The sequence below is a fragment of the Idiotropiscis lumnitzeri genome, chromosome 11 (genome assembly GCF_059441095.1).
Source record: "Idiotropiscis lumnitzeri isolate Australia: NSW breed Sydney's pygmy pipehorse chromosome 11, RoL_Ilum_1.0, whole genome shotgun sequence".
Classification (NCBI taxonomy): Eukaryota; Metazoa; Chordata; class Actinopteri; order Syngnathiformes; family Syngnathidae; genus Idiotropiscis; species Idiotropiscis lumnitzeri.
This window is the reverse complement of record NC_142401.1, coordinates 9669982-9690571: the sequence shown is the minus strand read 5'-3', so window position 1 is coordinate 9690571 and position 20590 is coordinate 9669982. Positions and strand designations below refer to the sequence as shown.

The following is a 20590-nucleotide window of genomic DNA, read 5'->3' as shown; positions in this document are numbered from 1 at the left end:
ATGCAGATTTGCTAGTGGATGATTGAATTTTTTTTCCCCCTAATGCGTTTATCAAGGGCATCAACTACAAATGGATATTTGTTATTTTCAGGTGGCCCACCAGGGGGCAGTAAAATATAGACACATATGCAGAAGAGTTTCACAACTCCAGTAAACTTGCAGTTATTTGTTTTTTTTTCACTAAGGATGAAGAATATATGCCAACAACACAAATGGAGAAGCAACACTTGTAGACAGACAATATAACAATAATCAAAGACATTTAGTCTATGTTCAGTGTGGCTTCGTTTGCGTTCCTGTATTATACTGCCGTTCATCATTATATAACATTCAATCATATTACTTCATTTTTATTTTTTAGAAATTGAAATATCATATTATTAAAACCAACTTATTTAAAACAAGTTTTTAGGCGTGGCCCCCTCACACACACCACTGACTAATAAAAAAATAAAAAAAACAAACAATGAGAGCAACTTCATCTTTTCAATATTTCCAGAAAATTTCAGTTGAACTCCAAATTGTTCCACTTTTGAGGGTGTTTGTCTCATCACAGCATTTTGTCCTTAAATGGCCGCTTTACAGATGCCACATGTAATATTGTTCCACAAAGTGGTAAAAATGAGGCACGGATTGGTGGCTAATTGATGATTTTTCTTCTCAGCTTGTCCGTCAGGTCTGTACGGGACGCTGTGTCAGCTGCAATGCAACTGCGCGGCCGGAGCGTTTTGCCAGCCGGCGACCGGTCAGTGCGTTTGTCCCGCCGGGCGTCACGGCACTAGCTGCGAAAAAGGTGAGTCCCGTCACATACCACAACGTTTGAGCTGCCCCCTTGTGGCTCATCACTTGTTGTGATGTTTGGTGGTCAGTGTGTGAAGAAGGCACATACGGGCGCGACTGTGCTAGCGTGTGCGAGTGCGAGCGCGAGCGCGAGCGCGATGCTCCGTGCGATCCTGTCACAGGAAGATGTCTATGCGAGGCCGGAAGGACGGGACACGGATGTGACCTTGGTGAGATCACACTTTGAGTCCCTTAAGCCTGTCTTTCATTTCCATTCATTTGTTCATTGTTTGGCCTTTTTATTATTTTATTTTTACACAGACATATATATATATATATATATATAGGTATCTATATATATATATTTTTAGAATATAAAGAATACATTTAAAAAGCGAAAAATGTTTAGTTTTTGTCAATTTATTTTTATCAGCATTGTTTTCATTTTTTAAATTATTTGTGCTCTCTTGAGCCTAATTGTTTTAAGGACAATCATTATAGAATTATAGTTTAGGGAATTATTTTTGAAAGATTTTGTTTAAAAAAAGACTAAAAAAATAAACAATGTCAATGATTTTCATTGTAAATAGTATTTCTGGATGCTATATTTTTGTAATGAATATAAAACAAATACATTGTTTATAAAACATTTTGAAGAGTTTCATTTAATTTTCAAACATATTTTTTTTAATAATTTTAAAAGATTATGTATACGAGCAAATTATTTTTTATCACTGGTTGTGATTATTTTTAAAGCATTTTGTATCTTTTTTTAAGAGATTAAAAATAAAAAAAGAACATTTTAAATTTAGTTTTTAAAAAAAATTTTCAATGAAAAAAATAGTCATTTTCATTTTTCAAGTTCTTCTTTTCAAACATCAACTTCTTAAAATAAAAATTATAGAAATTATTTTTTTTCCTGTGTTCCTTTCAGGGGTTTAATTGAATAATGTTTAATTTAGGATGCAACTCAGCTGTATAAAATAAAAAGAAATATTTTGTCAAAATGTGGCATTGTATTAAGAGGGAGAATTAGATTTAAAAAAAAAAAAATTTGTCTATTAAGCACATTAAAAAAACTTAAAACAAAAAAAAATATATGAAAAGTTTTTAACTTTAGATTCAAGTAAATCTACTGTAGCTGATTGTTTTGCATACATGCAGCAAATATTGACTCATCTTCCAAGACGTCCATGCTGAGTAAGTTATGAACTTGTGACAGAATGCCGAGAGGATCGCTTTGGGCCTGACTGCACGCAGAGCTGCCAATGCCAGCACGACGCTCGTTGCAACCCGCGCAATGGCCGCTGCAGCTGCACGCACATGTGGATTGGATACTCCTGTCAGGAAGGTGAGCTTTAGTTAGAAGTTATTTTTCTTCAAATATGCGACATATTTCATTCTGTGTGTGTGTGTATCCTCAGGAGGACCACCACACCTCGCTCGGGGGAACAGCACGGGAAGCTCGACGCACGGCAACTCGTTATAGCACCTTCACTCAGCGGACGTTTGTTTGCAGGATAGATGAACAATTCCAAAAGACTGATGAGATTCCACTCGTGGAAACGAGCTTTAACAAGTGGAGAAGAACAAAAATGTATCTTTTTACTGCAAATTGGTATTTTATGTTTAATATTTTGCCCTTGAAATACCCTTTGCAGCTTTGTATATAGAAATGTTCTTTTTTATATTGAAATTTGCTGTCATGTGTCGTCCTTATTTAGTGACTGCAACTTTAACTGTTTACAATGTCCTCATTTTCAACCACTAAAATTTGATTCTATGTCAGTTAGTTCCGGCTATTTCAGATTATTGCCAGAGTAATATTGGGGCTAAGAAAAGACAAATATATTTTGGACAAAACTATTTTTTTGCATTTGAGTTAGGAAAACATGTCATGGGACAATGTGGGGAAAAAAGTCATTAAAAGATTAGTCTAATGATGACAATTGTATTTTTCACAATGTGGAACTGTTATTGTGGAAATCGCATATTTATTTTGGAAAAAAATAAGCGAGAATTTTTTTTAATTCAAAAAAGTAATTGCAAGATGTCCTGTTTCGAAGGGAACAGTTATAAAAATATGTTTGGTATAAAATGTACAATAAAGTTGTATTTTTCACAAAAAAATGACTATTAGATGATTACAAGTGATTGGGGGAAGGAATATAGAATACAGCAAAAATGTGAAAAAAGTATTTTTCAGGTAATAAGTTATGAGAATACATAATACATAATTTTTGTAAAAAAAAATGAAAGAAATTCACAAAATGCTGAAAAAGTCAGACTGGAAAAAATGTGCAATCTGCATTTCTCAGCTTTTTTTTTAAAGCGCTGTTAATAATTACTATTGGAATCTTTTGTGTTAAAATACAATCATAGATGTAAAAAGACACACACGCACACTTTTTTCATTTGCCATTCTTCAAGTTTTTTTTTTAATGATGATGAAGCTGTACATCCTTGTCTAGAATTCAGATTCAAGCACAGTGCAGTTAGCAACGCCTGCAAAAGAACATTAAAAAGAAAAACCAATAAAAATTAAGAAAAGGCAGAGGCGATCACTACTGGAATATAATGTATATATAATATATACATGGGTCTCATTATGTACACGAGATCTTTGTCTCTCTCGGCCGTTTTCCCTCCACAATCACAACAGAACTGGTCAGTCTTAGAGAGGGAACTAAAACGGCAAGATGATGAAGCACGATGAATTGTTACAGGTGAAAAACATAAAAATAGATTCTCTCTTAGTCCGCTTCCATTGCTGAAGTAAGTCACTTCCATCATGAGAATGACTGATACATCTTGTGCGATGGGACACTTCCTCCTTAAAGCACATAGCCAACTAAAGACAACACACACACACACACAAAATCATCACACAGATTTCTGCTGCAAGTCAATCGATGTCTTGACTGAGCCTGCACTTGTGCTTTCAATCCAAGAATGGCTCATTAACTGGAGGATTGGAGGGGGCACGATATTTCTTTATTTTATTTATGGTCTGGTCTTGACCGGCGGTGCTCAGGAGTTAAAATTTAAAGTCTATTGGAAATGTTGAGCTTGAGCTAATGTATGATGCTTAGTTGGGTTGGGTCCTGTGTAGAAGTGTATTTTGTCTCACAGCACTTTGCTAAAAACACCTTTACAGATGCCGCATGGAATTTTTTTCCAATTGAAAGTAAGAGCGTAGCTGAGAAGCGGCTACATTGCACTTTGATCCAAACAAACCAAACCTACTTATGTCAGCATCTGCTCGGCAACATGATTTGCAAATGCAAATTTTGTTTACATCAATTCAATTACTGAAATTGTACTAAGCTTTTTAAATTCATTTCCTGTTCTATGGTCATTGTTACAATATCCCCATTACTGGCGTTGTCGGGGGGAATCTTTAGCTTACAAAAGAAAACAATTCCTCACACACACGCACACACACAGGCACACAAAAAAAAAGACCTGCTCGCTTCCCTGAGCTGTTGCCACAAAAAAGAAAAAAAATCCCTTCCTTATACAGACTGTTGCCAGAGCAACTTGTTTACGTCGGGGTCACACTTGTAACTAAAAATTCAATATGCATGGAGAAAAACAGGTGCACCTTCAGTATTTTCTAACGTGACAAGATAACCGCTTCCTTTAGTTAATGTTTAAAGCAAAAGGAAATGCGTGCCAGCACTCCCTGATGCTACTGACCTTATAAAGGTCCTCAAGCTCACGTTAATGATAAAGCTAAAAAAAAAATGTAAACGGTATCGTCATTTTAACGCCTTCTGATAGTGGACCAGATCCAAGATGGCTTCTTCTGTGGCTAACATTAATTCTGAAGCTAAAATAGCCTAAGGTAATGTTAAAGCTTGACCCGGGCTTGATAACACGCTCTAGTTAACATGAAAAAAAAAAAAGAAATAAAAAATGACACACACACACACAGTACCCTTTGATGGAGAACAAAAACTACTGCTTACTCTAATGTTAAAGATGACGTCAACATTTTTCTACGTTTGCAATATTAATCAGTATTATGTTTTGATTAGCGCCGGCACATACAATGTATTTAAACAAATATTTAGTTTGGATTCCCTCTGCTCCCCTCTGACGCTGAACAAGAACCAATTCGGCCACTTCCTCTTACTAACATTAAAGCTAAGGACACATAAATCTTAACACCCTGTGATGGCGAGCAACAGCCAAGATGGTCACTTGATCAAGTTCATGTTAGCTGACTTTATAATTCAAGATTATGGAAATGTGGAACTGCCAATGTGGAGTAAACATTTTTGACTGGGCTATGTCGTTTAAACGTATTGACAAAGTCACTTGAACGTATTGCTAAAATGTAGGCTAAATGCTAAAAAAAAAAAAAAAATTCCCAGAATGCCACGGGGGATTGACTTACGCATGTACAATTGTGCACTGCAGCCACAGGTGGCCAGGATGAAGCTCACCAACAGTCGAAATTAAATCATTAAACATTGTTTATTTAAATTGCTGCGAGTATTTAAAGTTGTTTTCTGACTTAATTTAATTGTAAGAGTCAAAAATCTAATGTAATGGGAATAGCAATCAGTTTTTGGGTAGTTCTGCGCTTCTCTATGCTACCCCAAGGCATTATGGGGAAAAAAAACATTGTTTTTAGCATTTAAACTACATATTAGTAATATATTCAAACATCTTCACCAAATACGTTTCAATTTCTGCAGTATGTTCAAATGATGTAGGTCAGTCCAAAATGTTTTTGTCTACATTGGGAGTCCAACCCTGCCGGAGAATACGGATGCACGATAACACCCACAAACGGCAAAAAGGAGCCAAGATGGCCCCTTCCTTGAGCTAGTGTTAAAACTGTCAAACGGGAGCCAATAAGGCTGCTTCTCTAGCTAACACTAAAGCTAACTATAAAGCTAAAGTTAACGCTGAAGCTAACGTTAAAAACATTTTTTTTAAACATCGTCTGATCGTGAATGAGAGCCAACATGTCTGCTTCATCCAGTTAGTCGCTGCTTCCTTGAGCTAAATGTTCTCACTGAAGCTAACGTTAAAGCTAAAGACACAGCCGTGCCAACTATGCATATGAGGATGACAGAGGAGCCAGGGTAAAGATCGGCAAAAAAAAAAGGCAGCAGGAGTGAGGAGCATCATAGTCGAAGCACAAAAACAAAACAATTGGTAAAGACAGATGATGTCAAGTTGAGGAAACTACCAGGAGGCCACTTCTTCTTTTTCTTATCAAATGCATGTGTGCGGGCTAAAGAATGCGGTAGGGTAACGACACTGACCGTACTAAAGTGCTGATTGTTGTCAGACAAAGACACAAACACAAGACGACGTGGAGGAGAACACGTGTTTGCTCTTCACGTATGACCATCAGCTTGCTGGACGTGGCAGAAGAACATCTGAGCACCCAAGCCAGCGTGTGCTTATTATGTTTTTCACTTGCAAACCTCTCGAGAGACGCCAGTTTTTTTCCTCTTTTTTCTGATATCCCTGGAAGTGTGAGCGAGGGAGCCCCCTGGTGGCCTTTTGGTGCGACCACACTCATGCGCCAGGAGGGTTGAGGTTGAGGGGCGGGGGTAGGGGTCGGGGGTTGGGGGTCTCGCTCGGTTGAAGCTCAAGCAAACGGAGGATCAGGCAAAAAGGCGGAACGCGCTGCGGCTACCGGGCGTTAAGAGCGGTAGTCCTTTTTACTGTACGGCTTGTTGCCCAGGATGCTGTCCACCTCGTGTGTGATGGATGACGACAGCTTGGGGAGAACCTGGAGAGGAAGATGGAGAAAGAATAGTTACTCCACCACCAATAGAAAAGTGGATCAAAGCATAAAAATGCCCTCTGAACATTTCAGATTTAGATTTGAATCGATATTATCTTCTTCACTTAAAGAAAATAAATTGAAAAAAATTGCTTTTTAAAGAAAATCACATTTCTAAGATTTAAACATTGGATTTAAATAGAATTTAATTTTATTTTGCATGACTTATTCTCACTGCATTGCCTTCAGTGGGAATGTTGCCCCTCTCAACATGGCCGCACAGCTCGGAAATGTCTGAATGGTAATAGACCAATCAGAGGCCAGTATTTTGGGCCACTGAACTGTGGCATACAGCAACTTCATACTGGTTGTTTATGGAAAATCCTGCAGATTCCCAGCCACTGTTTAGCTAAAATGAGCATGAAATTAGCAAAAGTCTTCTTTTACAAATTATTATTACTCAACACTTCAAGTTTATTCCATGAAAATGAATCATAACTCATTCACTGCCAGCCCCAGTAAAATTAAAGTACCTTTTGGCTTCTATACCCACCAAAGGCAGTGACTGAGTTGCTGTTTGAACGACTAATCAATTATATCCAAATCTACCTGAACAAGTTCCGACTCATTTTGCTAAGGGGCTCACATATATATGTAAAAAAATAAGACTTATTTTCCCACACAACAAAAAAAACAAAAGACAGAGTAGAGTGTCTTTTCCAGCAAAACTGCCGAGCCCTCTGGAAATGTGAGCGTAACATTTAGGTCTCGTGCGATGTGTAAATGAGGAAGAGGATGTAGCTCTCCCTCACCGCCCATTGGAAACATCCTTAGGGTGCATCTTATCAGCAGGAGGGGGCGGTGCCCTTAAGTTCCACCCCTGTGGCGAGTGATGAGTTCCTTCATTGACCTTATTAGGAGGCGGAAGTGGCGCTGCGGGTCATGAAGCATGCTGCAGAAAAGTGGCCGAGAGGCTCGTGCGTTTCCAGTAAAGAAGCTTGCACGAGCCTCCTGGACACTTGGCTCACATGTAAGCGCCCCCCCCCCCCCCGCACACACACACACACGCACACACACCCCCGCACACTTACATACACACACAAAGCTCACCTGAATGGCTCCTATGTTCTCCATCAGTTGGTCGGTGTTGGATGCCCCTAAAAGGACAGAGCTCACCCCCTCATTACGTAGACACCACGCTGCAGGAAACCAGTGGACAAGTGATGACACACGCAGTCAGCGTCGCATACAGCACACGAGCGCTTGTCGCTAAACACTAGATGTGGAATGGGTGTGTTGACAATAGCCGGGTTTACGTGGTTGTTCAAATGGTTTGGAATGGCAACCAACTAATTTTTATGCTTTGGCTGCATGCATTCAGTACAGAGGTTACGGCTTTCCAACGTCATTAGTTCCACGTTCTCTTTTGTGGTTATCACATTTTTGTTATCATTGACTCCTTACACACACGTAAAAAAAAAAAAGCAGATACATTATGATAATTCAAATTGTGCAAATGATTTTCTGCCATTAGGTCGAACGCCATCTTGCTTAAGAGACCATGTTCTAGAGCACAGGTGTCAAACTCAAGGCCCGGGGGCAAGATCTGGCCCACGACCTGATTTTATGTGGCCCGAAAGGGGAAATCATGTGTGTCAACTTCCTGTTTCTAACACATTTATTTCACTTTTAACAACATTGAGATCTGAGATATTGTCGCTCATTTGTTAGCAATCCTCCCCCTTTAAAATAAATTGTTGAACATACAATTACTTCCTGGCTTCTGATTTCAAAACTCGCTAACCATCGGTTTGTTTCGGTACGCGGTAACGTCATAATGGCCCTCTGAGGGAAACCATAACTATGATCTGGCCCATCCACAAAAATGAGCTTGACACCGCTGTTCTTGAGCGTAGGTGTCAAACTCCAGTCTTGGTGGGCCGCTTTCCTGCATGCTTTCCATCTCTCCCGGCTGCAACACACCTGATTCAAATGATTTTGCAGCCAGGAGAGATGGAAAACGTGCAGGAAAGCGGCACTCCAGGACCGGAATTTGACACCTGTGATGCAGAGATTAACCGAAAACATTGATTTGTGAAAGCAAATCAAACTGACCATATTTGGACATAGGAGGTTTTCACCCGACACGGCCAATATGTACTGAGCAGCCGGGAGAGTTTGAATCGCTTACATCTGTCACAAAACATTTGTTCCATGGTCATCAACTTGTTCCTCTTGTCCTTCATTGGCATCTTGCCCACACACAAAAACACAAGAGAAATCCAAAGAAAATGATCCTATCCTTCCAGATAAGAAAAATGTACTGGACTGACTTTTCTTTTAAAATCCACATGAAGTTGTTAGCCAGAGAGTGCAACTTCTAAGAATCTTAGAGGGTAAAGATCAGCAAACGAAAATGGGGATTAAACGAGTGTTGATGGAGGAGGTGCGGCAGGAGCACCCCAGGGTGCAGCCCACAGCAGAAGGGGGCGGGGCAAAAAGTCATTGTTGCATACTTTTGATTCAATAGTGGAGTGTCACAATGATTTAGATGATCACCTGGAGGACATAAAACGCCGTGCGCTTCCCCGGTAGGACTGCCCGGAGGATTTATGGTAATTAGGAGAGACGAGCGCGTGCGTTAATGGAGCTTGAAAGCTAATCCATAAACGCCGTCTTCCTGCCAGCATGAAAAATCTACGTCGCGATAAGAGCGGGAAGTCCACTGTTGACTCGTCGTGATGCTTTAAGAGCCCAAAGCATGCCGCCTGTTTCGGCCTTTCTGTTTTTTTTTTTTTTTTTGCACAGTCTCACTTTCCCGGGGAATCAATATGGATCCAGTGGTGGGATTTATGAGTGGCGCGCCATCCTGCTGCTGACTCCAAAAACCGTTAAATGCATTGTTGACACCAAGCAATACTGTGCCACTTGCAGAGGTTCCATATTGACAGTTACGGATCTTCGAATGTAATTCAAAAAAATATGCGAGATCTTTCACATTCCGGCTGAAACAGAAAGACGACTGTGAATACTGTTGTTATTTCTTTTTGGTACTATGCTGAAACCAAATCAAATATGGAGACTCTGAAAGACTACAGAATACGTATGGAAGGCATCCACTGTTGCGTCTGTCAATTCATGCAGGGTGCAAGAAATGATCATTTGTAAATAAATAAATAAATATGGATATTGGAAATGAAATCAGATTTCCTGTTATAAACGAGTTATTAAATTGAAAACAAACTTTATGGACATCCTGACTATGAGATTTATAGTACAAGGGGTCCTGGGTTAACAACATAGTGGACTAAATTAACATCGTAGAAAAATCATAAATATTGTAAATAATTGTGTGAAACACATATAGGCCATAAATACAAAATAATAATACACATAACCCTGCTATTGTCTGTACTGTGATTCCAAAAATGCAGGTTTGTCACATTTTTGGTATCTATTTTGTGCACGAAGAAAAACGCTATTTTCTCTCTCAAAATGATCTCCATTTTGAATCTAAAAAAAACATTGAAAAATCAAAAAAATAAAATAAATGCATTTTGCGGTATAAGTGTACTAAACATAACTTATTTTAAGTTAACTTTTACATTAACATTAAACATTTTAGAACGTTTTTAGACGACATGCGTTGCTGTTCGTTTTAAATCACGAGATGCCACATGTCTGCGGACAAAACTCCAAGACGACATCATCATTGTTTACGCTTTCGTGATAACTTCAAGTCGCCAGACGCTTGATTACGCATAGCGAGAAGGACAGCAGCCTGACTCATCTTTGTGATCTCACACACGAAACATCCCGACAGCTCGTAAACGGATTCAAAAGACGGTTTTACGCTTCGTGGAAGAAGCAAACAAACATTACTGGAAACAGAATATAAACTGAGCACTATATTTTAATTTGGAGGAAGCCAGCAACTGCACAAAATCACTTTTGTTTCATTTAACTCGTCACTAGTGTGAACTACAGGGCAAAACTGAAAAAAAAAAGGAAAAGAAAAAGAGTCCTTCCGGGACTATTGTACCATGGCAGAGCGCACCAAACTGTTCTCTGTAATCCTAGTAAATTTGGCAATAAATCACATTTTGTGCCACAAGAATTATTCCTGCAGTGCCCAGATAAGTTGTTTATTGTCTTCTGTTTTTAAGATAATAATAAAACCCATGTATCCCACCGGGCATCTTCCAAATATCGGCCAATTAGTTTGAGTAGCAGCCTAAGAAAAAGCGATTATACAGCGCAAGAACGTTCACTCAATTAAGTTTTTTTTAATGCAAATATTTTGTGTAAATTATGACTTTACTAATGCGTTCCTGATAGACACTTGAGTACAAATATGGGTTCCGTCGCAGGAATGAAACGCTGCTGTTTTTTTGAATGACGTTGAATTTGATAAAAAAAATAAATGAACAAAAAAAAAAAAAGAATGTTGTGACTTCATTGAAATAGAAGAAAAAATGACCACTTCACATATGTTACAAATATCAGGAACCCCTTCAGGGATTCAATGAAAGGTCAACTACTGAGTTTTGTTCTCTTGATGTTTAACCGTATACTTGGCCTGAAAAAGCACACAGGAGGGGACAACACGGGAAAAAATACGATGACCTGTGCCCCTCCGAGCCAGAGGGGACGGACAGACAGACAGAAAGAGAGAGAGCAGCAGAATGCATCTGCGTACCGATGGCGAGTTGGGGCAGAGTGCAGCCCAGCCGCTCCGCGATCGCCTGCAGCTCTTTCAACTTCGCCTGCTGACGCCGACCCTCCTCGCTCAAGATCTTGTCCTTCAACCACTGGTAACCCTGTCGAAAACACAGCACACCTGCTCAAAAACACCGCCCTGCTCACATCGCGGCCGCCTCGCCTCTCGTGTCACCAGGGCCTGTTTTTAAACACGTGACTCTGTCTCTTGCTGCCTGAACCTCGCTTGCTAAATTTTTTTTTTTCCAAACCTCCAACCTAGCTTTGAACCTCAACCCCTCAACCTATCATAAAATGTTAAGTCCCTACTTTAAATTGAACCCTGCTCTAACTTTAAATGCGAATCCTGGTTTTATATCACTCCTTGAACCTAACCCTAATTTGAAACCGTGAACCGCTCAACCTGAGTCCTCAAAGGTTGAATAGAGGAACGGTCGTAAATTTTTAGGTGGCCATTTAGAACTAAAGAAAAGTGTCTTCAACAACACATCTAGTTGCCTCAACTTAACCTGCCATGACCTGAGAAAGACAAAATTGCCTGAATCTGACAACGAAATTCTAACTTCGGGCTGTGACCCTGTCTTGAAACTCGGAGCCTGACAACGTGAACAGGTCCGAATTCGCATGTAGAAACTAACTCAGGTGTCAATCTACAAGAAGAAAGTCTTGGCACCTTGACCTAACTCCTGTTTACCCTGTGTTTAAACTTGAACCTGACTGATAAACTAACCCTGGCGTGAAATGCTGAGCATGACTTCCAGTCCTAACCCAGACTTCAAACTCTTGTCGTCAAACTCTAACATCAACTTGAAATTAAACCCAAATCCCCACCAAAACCATCAAACAAACACTTAAACCCCAAACCCAAATCCTTGAAAAAAAAAATCCTACTAAGTACCACGATCCATTGTGGTACTTAGTAGGATTTTCTATCATCCAGATAGACGAATAAAAGCACCACAAACATTCGCTGAGCCAAGCATTACGGCACATTAAACGAAGGAAATGAAATTGCACAACACCAAAAAGCAGAGTGAGTGACAGTCACTGAGGGAACATGCCACAAAGGATACACACCACTGCACCGTGCTCATGTGACGAGACAATGAACAAACACACGGCAAGGCGCCACAACGACCAGTGAGGGAACCACGCCAGGAGGCGGACACCAGCACAACACCAAAACAGGTGAGACGTGGCTACCTTCAGAGAGGCCCGCGAGTACGGGGGCACTCTTCCGTCATATTTCCCTGAGATGATCCCGCAGGCCAGCGGTGACCACGTCATGGCCCCCACACCTGCACGACAACAGAACGTCATCGTCGTCATCAGGTAAAACTTAGAATGAAAAAAAAAAAAAAAAAAAGAAGCCTCACCTATTTTATGGAAAAGTTCAGGTAGCTGCACTTCCACCTTCTCCCTCTGAAACATGTGATACTCGGCCTGCTCGCAAATGGGAGGGATCTGATTGAATTGGCGTGCCACAGAATAAGCCTCCTTCGTGGGAAAAATAACAACAACACGGCGTAAAAGACTTGACTCGATGCCGATACGTTTCCAGAGACGTGGGGAATAGAGCGCTGTCAGTCGCACCATTATCTCCATGGGGCTCCAGCGGGATGTCCCCCAGTACATGGCCATGCCTTGATTTATCACATGGGTCATTGCTCGAACCGTTTCTGCACACAAGACACAGAGAAAGGACTTTCGTCAATCACTTGGAGTGATACATAATTACATTTGAATAAAACCTGTAATACAATTTGTTCATTTGAGTTTGTAAGGATTTTTAACAATACTTTCTTCCCTGTGCTGTGTCAGATTTACGTTTTTTTCATCCTTTGCAGAGTCTCTAAAAAATAATTTTCTCCAAAAATATTTTTTCCAGCGTGCCTAACCACCAAAGAAACGTGAAATTAACCAGCCTATTAATGAGAGTCTATTTTAAAAGCTACTTATTAGTTTGGCGATGTGTTCCCAGCATGCACCACATACAGGGATCTGCACACAAATGTATCTTGTATGCTTTGCCGTTAAAAAATTAATAAATAAATAAATAATTATCTGTTTCTTTTTGGTTTCGGAAAACAGTCAAAAATAATTTTGTCAATTACACTATTTGATCTAGATTAAATCTTATGATGAGACAATATATATATTTTTTTTTTAAATGGAAAAAAAAATCTGAATTTTTATCAGAAAAAGAGGCATATTACGGTGCAAGAAAAAGAGTTCTTTCTTATTACTACTATTATTATTATTCTCATCATCATAATTATCACCTGTATTATTATTCAGCTGAAAGCAGTTTGTCTTATCTTTGAAAAATATTCCCAGCTGCCAATTTTTTTTTACATTTCTTGTTTAACTGACTAATCCTAAAAAACATTATTTTATGAAGACCTCTATCTTTTATTCAATTGAACTTCACCCATGATTTTTAACTTAGATCACCACATAGTCCCGGAAGACTGGTAAAACACCAAAGTGGAGGCAGACGGACGACCCCTGACTGAACTCATTCGCAAAGAGAAACTCTTGACAGGAGCAGATGGAGAGAGAGCGACCAGCTGAGCCCGACAACCCACCGCTCACACACGAACATTTTGCACTCTGCCATTTCAAAGAGGTCTCTAGCCACTACGACCTCATTCCCACTGTGGATGAAAAAGCAGCAAGAAAACACGGCCCATAATCAAAAAAATATATTTTGGCTATGAGCATGTTTGACTCTCACAAAACCAAAAAGAGTTATCGAAAAACAGAAAGTGGCTGACAAGGTTCACTGGGAAAATTAGAAAACATGTTTTAACGAAAGGTTTTACCTTCCATTGGCGTGTTGGGGTCGGGTCTGTTCGCAAATACCACGTCAACGTAGTCTAACTGCAGACGCTCCAGAGAAGCTTTTAAACCTGCAAAACAGAAATCGTAATAGAGCTTGACAGCTTGACAAAACTGGTTTTGGCACTATGTTGGCTTTTTTTATTTCTTCAGTGGAAACTCTCAGATTCAAATGTAATCCGATTGACCTTATGTTCAGATCTCCATACAGTTTTTTAGCATATGAAAGTCAAATTGTTGCCATCATAAAAAAAAAGTAACCTCTCAAATGAGATTTTCTTTTTTAAAATGACATTTTGCGATATTTCGATTTATTGCGTAAAATAAATATGCAACATTTTTATAGTGGCTGCAGCCTGCGAATGCGATACAATTGAATAAATGAAATGTTTTTCTCAAGGATAATTAAGGGATTGATATTGGAAAATAGCATCTCAGACTTTAAAAACCGGAAAAAAAAAAGGTACGCCCATAATTAATCCTTTGATTCAGGATGGGTACTGATAAAAATCTCACAATTCGATTACATTTTGATTTCCAATTCAATTCAGCTTCAATTACTTAGCTTCTGATTCAATTCTGAAAATTAGGGTAAATATTTGTAAGAACTTGTAGGGGTGTAACGTAAACAGATTTGAATCAGAAAATCACTTTTGATTGAACCGAAACACTCGATATTAAAACGTACCGTCCTTGAATCGTATCACGTATATCGAATCGTCTTTCATGAGAGATGCGCACCAGGTGTTCTCGAAATCAGTACATCGATTTGATGAAGCTGATGATTGGTTGAATCTTGAAATTGAATTAACAGGAATAGTTTGGATAAAAGCTGTACTATAACTTAATCCCACTGAATCGTTCCACTTGAAACTGGACCACTCTTGCATAACACCTCATGTACCGTATCACAATGCATATCAAATTGTCTGTCAAAAATGTAAAATATATATATTTTTTCTTGTCACTATGTATTTTTATGCCACTTCACAAACAAGTTGATTGTTTGCGTTTTGTAACCCCAAAACCTATGTCGGGACCATCCCGCTCCACATTTGAAATCAGCACTCACCTTCTATAATATGTTTTCGAGATAAACCTCTCTCAGTCTCGGCTCTGCACAGACAGACAAACATACAATTGTCCACCGTGAAAGATAATGTTCATGACACATTCTCCCACTATCAGGAGCATGAGTGGCAAACATAAGATGCTTTCTCAACTTACTTTCCTCCCCAAAAGATCTTTGTTGTAATCACCAGACTGGAGCGTCTACAAAGTGGAGAACGAAAGCGCATGTGTTACAGCACGAAAGGTTACAGCCTGCTCCGTGCGAGTGGGCGATCGTTGAAGACCAAACAAGAGTCCTGCTCCTTTCCACCTCATCCTTTGAGCGCCACATGCACCCACAGTGCCGGAACTCGGCCAGCATACATGAATGAGAGGTGGAGGCGTGGAGAAATTGACAAAGCCGTATCGGTGCCAGGCCCGGGCGGACCGAGTCGAAGACAAGGCCCTTCCAAGTCGGTTTATTATTCAATGACCATAAAGCGTGCCTCACGCTGCCGTTCGGGCGTGCCGCATTTAACTTTCACCGTCCAACCTTCACACAAACACACCGCTTTCCCGATATATGAGATCTTAGATGGCGAGATTCAAGTTAGGCTGGTGAGACGGAAATGAGAAAAAAAAAATAATAAAGTGCTTCTCCTACCTCCATCCTTTCTTTTTTATGATGTTGCCCAGCACCACCTCAGCCCTGCCAAGCACACAAAGACACAACGTGATTTTACTCTTCAGGAGCACTCTAAGTATAATTTGTCCTAATCCACAAAAGTATTTCGGCATGTCCTCTGTCAGTGAGAAAGCTGCCAGGTTCCGGCCCCAGATGTGCTGCGGAGCGGACGCCATGTCACTCATTAGCAGCCACATGGGTGCTTCAGGAGTGACATGTTTGACATGGGGCTCGTTTGGGAAGCACTCAAAAAAAGTCACTTGTGCTCGCACTTCAAATCTCCTTAAAGTGGCACTTTTTCCCTCCCGCAGTAAAACCATTTGCTGATGAATTTTGTTTCCATATACAGTAAGTTGAAATATCAGCTTTTTGTCATTAAAAAAAAAAGACAGAGATAAATAATTAGAAAACTTTTTCTACCCTTAATTTGACTTGTAACCTGCACAGTGCAACTCCACAGATTAAAAATAAATAAATATAAACACATTTTCAGTAAATTTATTTACAGTCCGATGAAAATGAGGTAGGCCAACCTTTTGGCCATGATTTCAAAAGGTCTATTTGGCACAAAAAACTCTGCTCATCACCCAAAAAGAACACCACCCCTCCAGTGTAGAATAGAAGGGGCTGCGTCACACTTTGGGGCTGTTTTTCTTGACCTGGAACTGAGGCCTGAGTCTAGGTGGAGGGAATTAAGAACTATTTCTAACCACCATTTTGTTAAAACAAAACCTTCAGACATCTAATTTAAAAAGTGGCAGTTGTGGGCTTCCCTCCCATTTAACCACAACACAGTGGGTGTGCTCACTTTTGCAATCACATCATTTCAGTCATTTAGTTTTATTTCCCTCTGATAAATATTCTTTTTTTTTCAATTGAGTTGTTCAGGTTGCAGGTCACATTAATGGTGGAAGACTTTTGGAAAGGATTGACATTGGTCTCGTTCTCGTGGGATCACAAAGACTTGGTATTTAAACAATGGGGGAGTAGAATTTGTGAACTACAAGATCACCTAAAAGAGTTAACCAAACCTCAGAGGTTATACTGTGCATACGGTTACCAAAAATGCGTAGGGATTTTTTGCTTCTGATGTTGAAGAGAAAAAAAAAGCACCAGTGTCAAAATTCATGAGACCTCCTGGTAGATTTTAGTGGGCATCAAGAAATTAGTTCGGTCTTTTTTTTTTTTTTTTGCAATAAAAGGTTTTACAGAGATGAGTATTTCACACTGGGCAAGCACAAAAAAAACCTTGCAAATTCAAAACCATTTGCATAACACCATTGTCATTCATCATTAGGACAGTTAATCTGTTTCATAGTTTTTTGCGTTTTACTGGCAACGGTAGTTAACTTTCTTTTACACTTGTATGCCAGTTCCGAATGCTGTTTTTATTTTATTTTAGTATAATTAATAAAGGCGAATATGATATTATATTATTTCTATTTCCATCATTTGAGGCTAAAATGATCAGACGACCAGCACCCGAAAGCAGCTTGTGTTGCATTATCACATTTTCACACCTTGACAGTAATTGGATGTAGTCGTCTCATAAGCGATGCGATAGACACGGTACACTTAGAAGCACTTGTTTCTTTCTGTCCAATCGGCAGTGGCACAGCCTTTGTGTATTTACCGGTACTGGCTGTGAGCAGAGACAATATGGTAGATGCTTCACTGTCAGACCCTGCTAGCTCAAGCACAAATCGTGTGTGTTTGTGTGTGTGCGCGCACATGCGTGCATCTGCTGGCACCCACGCAATGCAACCTTCCCTGAAATTATTTATTTGTGGGCCCCAAACACAAGCTATATAGTCTTCTTCATCCCTCCATTAATTAGGTTTCTATTCACATATTATATCTTATGACTTACCACAGAAGAACAGAGAGGGGAGAAAAAAAATGCATTATCCATGAATTTATAAGATGTCATTGCTTTCACACTTCTCCGAAACCGCGCTTCCAATTTGTTGCTGGCTGCGTACACAATATCATGCAATCATGACACATCTGTAGGTAATTTAAAAAAAATTATAAAAAAAAAAAAGCTCCACATGTGTTTGCTGATAACAGCAGCCTCGGTGAGCTGAGCGTTTATTATTCATGTGATTATGCATATTAATTCAGATTTGGCTGAACGTTTTGTGTCATGCGAAAAAACGTGGAGCAACATCCAAAAGCGCCGTTAAAAATTACAGCATAACAAACGCATGCCACAAGTCAAAGCGCTTTAGCCACCCCGTCGTGCTGTGTGTGTGTGTGTGTGTGCAACATAATCTCCTCCATGCTGTTTTCACGAGTGGAAACTGTCGGGATTAACACCTGTGCAACACCACATACTCAGCTGTGTGGCAAACATTTGCACGTGCCTCGCAGAGAGTGTGTCCTGCGTTTTGTTGCGGTACAAACGAGGGCTTGTTTTATGGAGGTTAACAATGACACGTCAAATGACAACGCACTAAAATACACCATGTCAATGTTAGTTTCTGTACTCAAACGAGATGATTCTTGTGGGAATCTAAAAAAAAAAAAGGGGGGGGGGGTGTAGGCGGACACCATTTGGAAAAGTTAATCCTTCAGATTACATCAAAGCAGCCGTGTTACAAGCAGATTAATCCACAAAAGAGGGAAAAAAAGGATATTAACTTGAGATGACAACCTTAATAATAGCACTGCAACAAAAACGGCGCAAAATTTGAGGTCATTTCCAAGTCTTTGCTCATTTCTGAACTACGTCGTGACCCGGTAAAAACACATGACATTGACAGTGGGAATTTATTCCTCGTCTTGCACTTGCAGGATAAACAAATCGACTTGCATTCATGTCAACTGACTTGCTTTTTGGACTTTTGGCTTTTTTTTGTTGCTCAAAAGTACAGGTACGGCTAATATTGTGTTAAAAAAAAAAATAAAAAACACAAACAAAAAAAAAAACAGCAGCAACGCATTTCACAAGATGGTAACAAATTATGTCCTGTACTGAGATGAATCACCGAGATGAAGGCGACTTTTTGATCGGTGCGGTAATAATGCCTTGGCCGACTTAATCAGTCACGTGGCAGCGGTTTTGGAAAGGAGGCGAAGGTGCACACTCACTTCCCCGCAGCATAGACCTCGGCCGTGTCAAACAGATTGATGCCATTTTCATACGCCAGAGTCATCAGCTGCTCTGCCATCTGTTGAGAAAGCAAAAGGGGCAAGGAAAGCGAGAGAAGTGAGCGCAGGGATGAAAGATCACCGACACCGCAACACTAACAAGCATCCTTCATCCGACACGTAAATGGAGGTGGCAACTACAGTATATGATGTCTTTGTAGCTAATCAACCCACCTCATCTGTAATTTGCCCGCCAAACGTCACCCATGTTCCTGTTCATGTGCACAGAATGACAGAGAAAGGAAGCAGAATATCAAGCAGGTTGAATGTCAACATTTCCCCCTTCTGATCAAATTCAGCAAAGGCATGATTCTCGAGATCATTATCCTGAGCGATTATCTTGTGGAGACGGGTTTGGTAAGAGTGATTTTTCAGCCCGCCTTGGAACGCAGTCAGGAGGACCGATCGTAAATGATGAACCTGTTCAACAGTTACAATCGCAAATCCCTTATCTGTGAAGTCAAACCAGAGCCATGGACTCAAATAGTTGTGAAATGTCGTGTAAAAGGTCTCACACAATTTAATAAGAAGGGGAGATCAGCATGTGTCTAATGTGCTTTAGAAACAGTTGGGCATAATTTTGTGGCTATGACCTAATTTTGGCAACTGTTGAATTGAACAAATCTGGGTTATGTTGCAGTTGAAACAGTGCAAGTGTGATAAGACCACAACTAAGGCCAGACTTGTTTGATGTCTCAATAGGCTCATGGAAAAATTCAGAGTCAACAATGCTCCTATTTCAAGGTATTACACAAGCATTTTTTATTTATTTATTTATTTTTAAATCAGATGAGTTGTTCCCAGCTGATTTTGGGTGAGATGCACCCTTGAATGGTCACCAGACAATCACAGAGGACATGTAAACAAACCCGCAGAAGATGCATGTTTTCTGAATATGTGAGGAAAGCAGAGTCTTTTTTTTTTTTTTTTAAAAGACGGAAAGAACATGCAAACTCCACACACAATGGTCGGAGTCAAGACTTCAGCCAATTATGCTAAAATTTATGTGATGCAGATATGCTAACTTTTAAGAAGGATTATGGAACGCGATGAATTTTTGGTTGGACCAATGGAACCCAACAATGAAATTTCATGAATATGTTCAAAGTGTACGCACACCCATGTGGTCTGGATATTTGGTTCAATAACTTCCATTTTCAAATAAGAATATTAGTTCAAAAAGACTGCAAAAATGACATTTTCTACATTAAGACACAGCACATCAGTCTTATAACTTAAGCCAATTTAAATCCCCTTCAGATCTTTTTACATTTTGCCACTAAATTCTAGGAAATAATAAGCATCTTTTGAGGCCACTTGACGAGAAAGGACTCCGAGTTCCCACCATGACTCGGTTACACAATGCTTCCAGGTCATCGCAACCCTCTCTCGCAGTTTGGCTCTTACCTAATCCAAGGCAGGACACGCGCAGACCCGACTTCCCAAGGTTTCTGTCGAGACACAACACAGCGTTGATGTTAATGCTGCACTAATAAGACAGTGATAGATTATTTTGCCACTCCGGTTAGTTCAAAGCCTTAATTATGAACTACATAAACAGCAGCAGGCTACTGTGAATTTAGACTCACAGAAGTCGAGGCTTTGGATTT

At 39.8% G+C, this 20590-nt stretch overlaps 2 protein-coding genes across 8 annotated transcripts in view; one reads left to right on the top strand and one right to left on the bottom strand.

Moving 5' to 3' along the window:
* megf6b (multiple EGF-like-domains 6b) overlaps positions 1–2904 on the top strand; it is a 50440-nt gene extending 47536 nt beyond the window's left edge. For all 3 annotated transcript variants that reach the window (XM_088309145.1, XM_088309146.1, XM_088309147.1), the window contains 4 exons: positions 665–793; positions 870–1010; positions 2003–2131; positions 2205–2904. In XM_088309145.1, the coding sequence (XP_088165271.1) occupies positions 665–793; positions 870–1010; positions 2003–2131; positions 2205–2269 (464 nt within the window). In that variant the 3' untranslated portion in view covers positions 2270–2904. The remainder of the gene's footprint in view (positions 1–664; positions 794–869; positions 1011–2002; positions 2132–2204) is intronic.
* Positions 2905–4216: 1312 nt separating this feature from the next.
* Positions 4217–20590, bottom strand: part of kcnab2a (potassium voltage-gated channel subfamily A regulatory beta subunit 2a) — a 64467-nt gene continuing 48093 nt past the window's right edge. For all 5 annotated transcript variants that reach the window (XM_088309152.1, XM_088309155.1, XM_088309153.1 and 2 more), the window contains 13 exons: positions 20388–20431; positions 19155–19192; positions 18921–19000; positions 15807–15851; positions 15320–15364; positions 15165–15208; positions 14077–14163; positions 12845–12930; positions 12628–12748; positions 12455–12549; positions 11232–11352; positions 7643–7731; positions 4217–6538 (listed from right to left, as the gene is read on the bottom strand). In XM_088309152.1, coding sequence (XP_088165278.1) covers positions 6449–6538; positions 7643–7731; positions 11232–11352; positions 12455–12549; positions 12628–12748; positions 12845–12930; positions 14077–14163; positions 15165–15208; positions 15320–15364; positions 15807–15851; positions 18921–19000; positions 19155–19192; positions 20388–20431 — 985 coding nt within the window. In that variant the 3' untranslated portion in view covers positions 4217–6448. The remainder of the gene's footprint in view (positions 6539–7642; positions 7732–11231; positions 11353–12454; positions 12550–12627; positions 12749–12844; positions 12931–14076; positions 14164–15164; positions 15209–15319; positions 15365–15806; positions 15852–18920; positions 19001–19154; positions 19193–20387; positions 20432–20590) is intronic.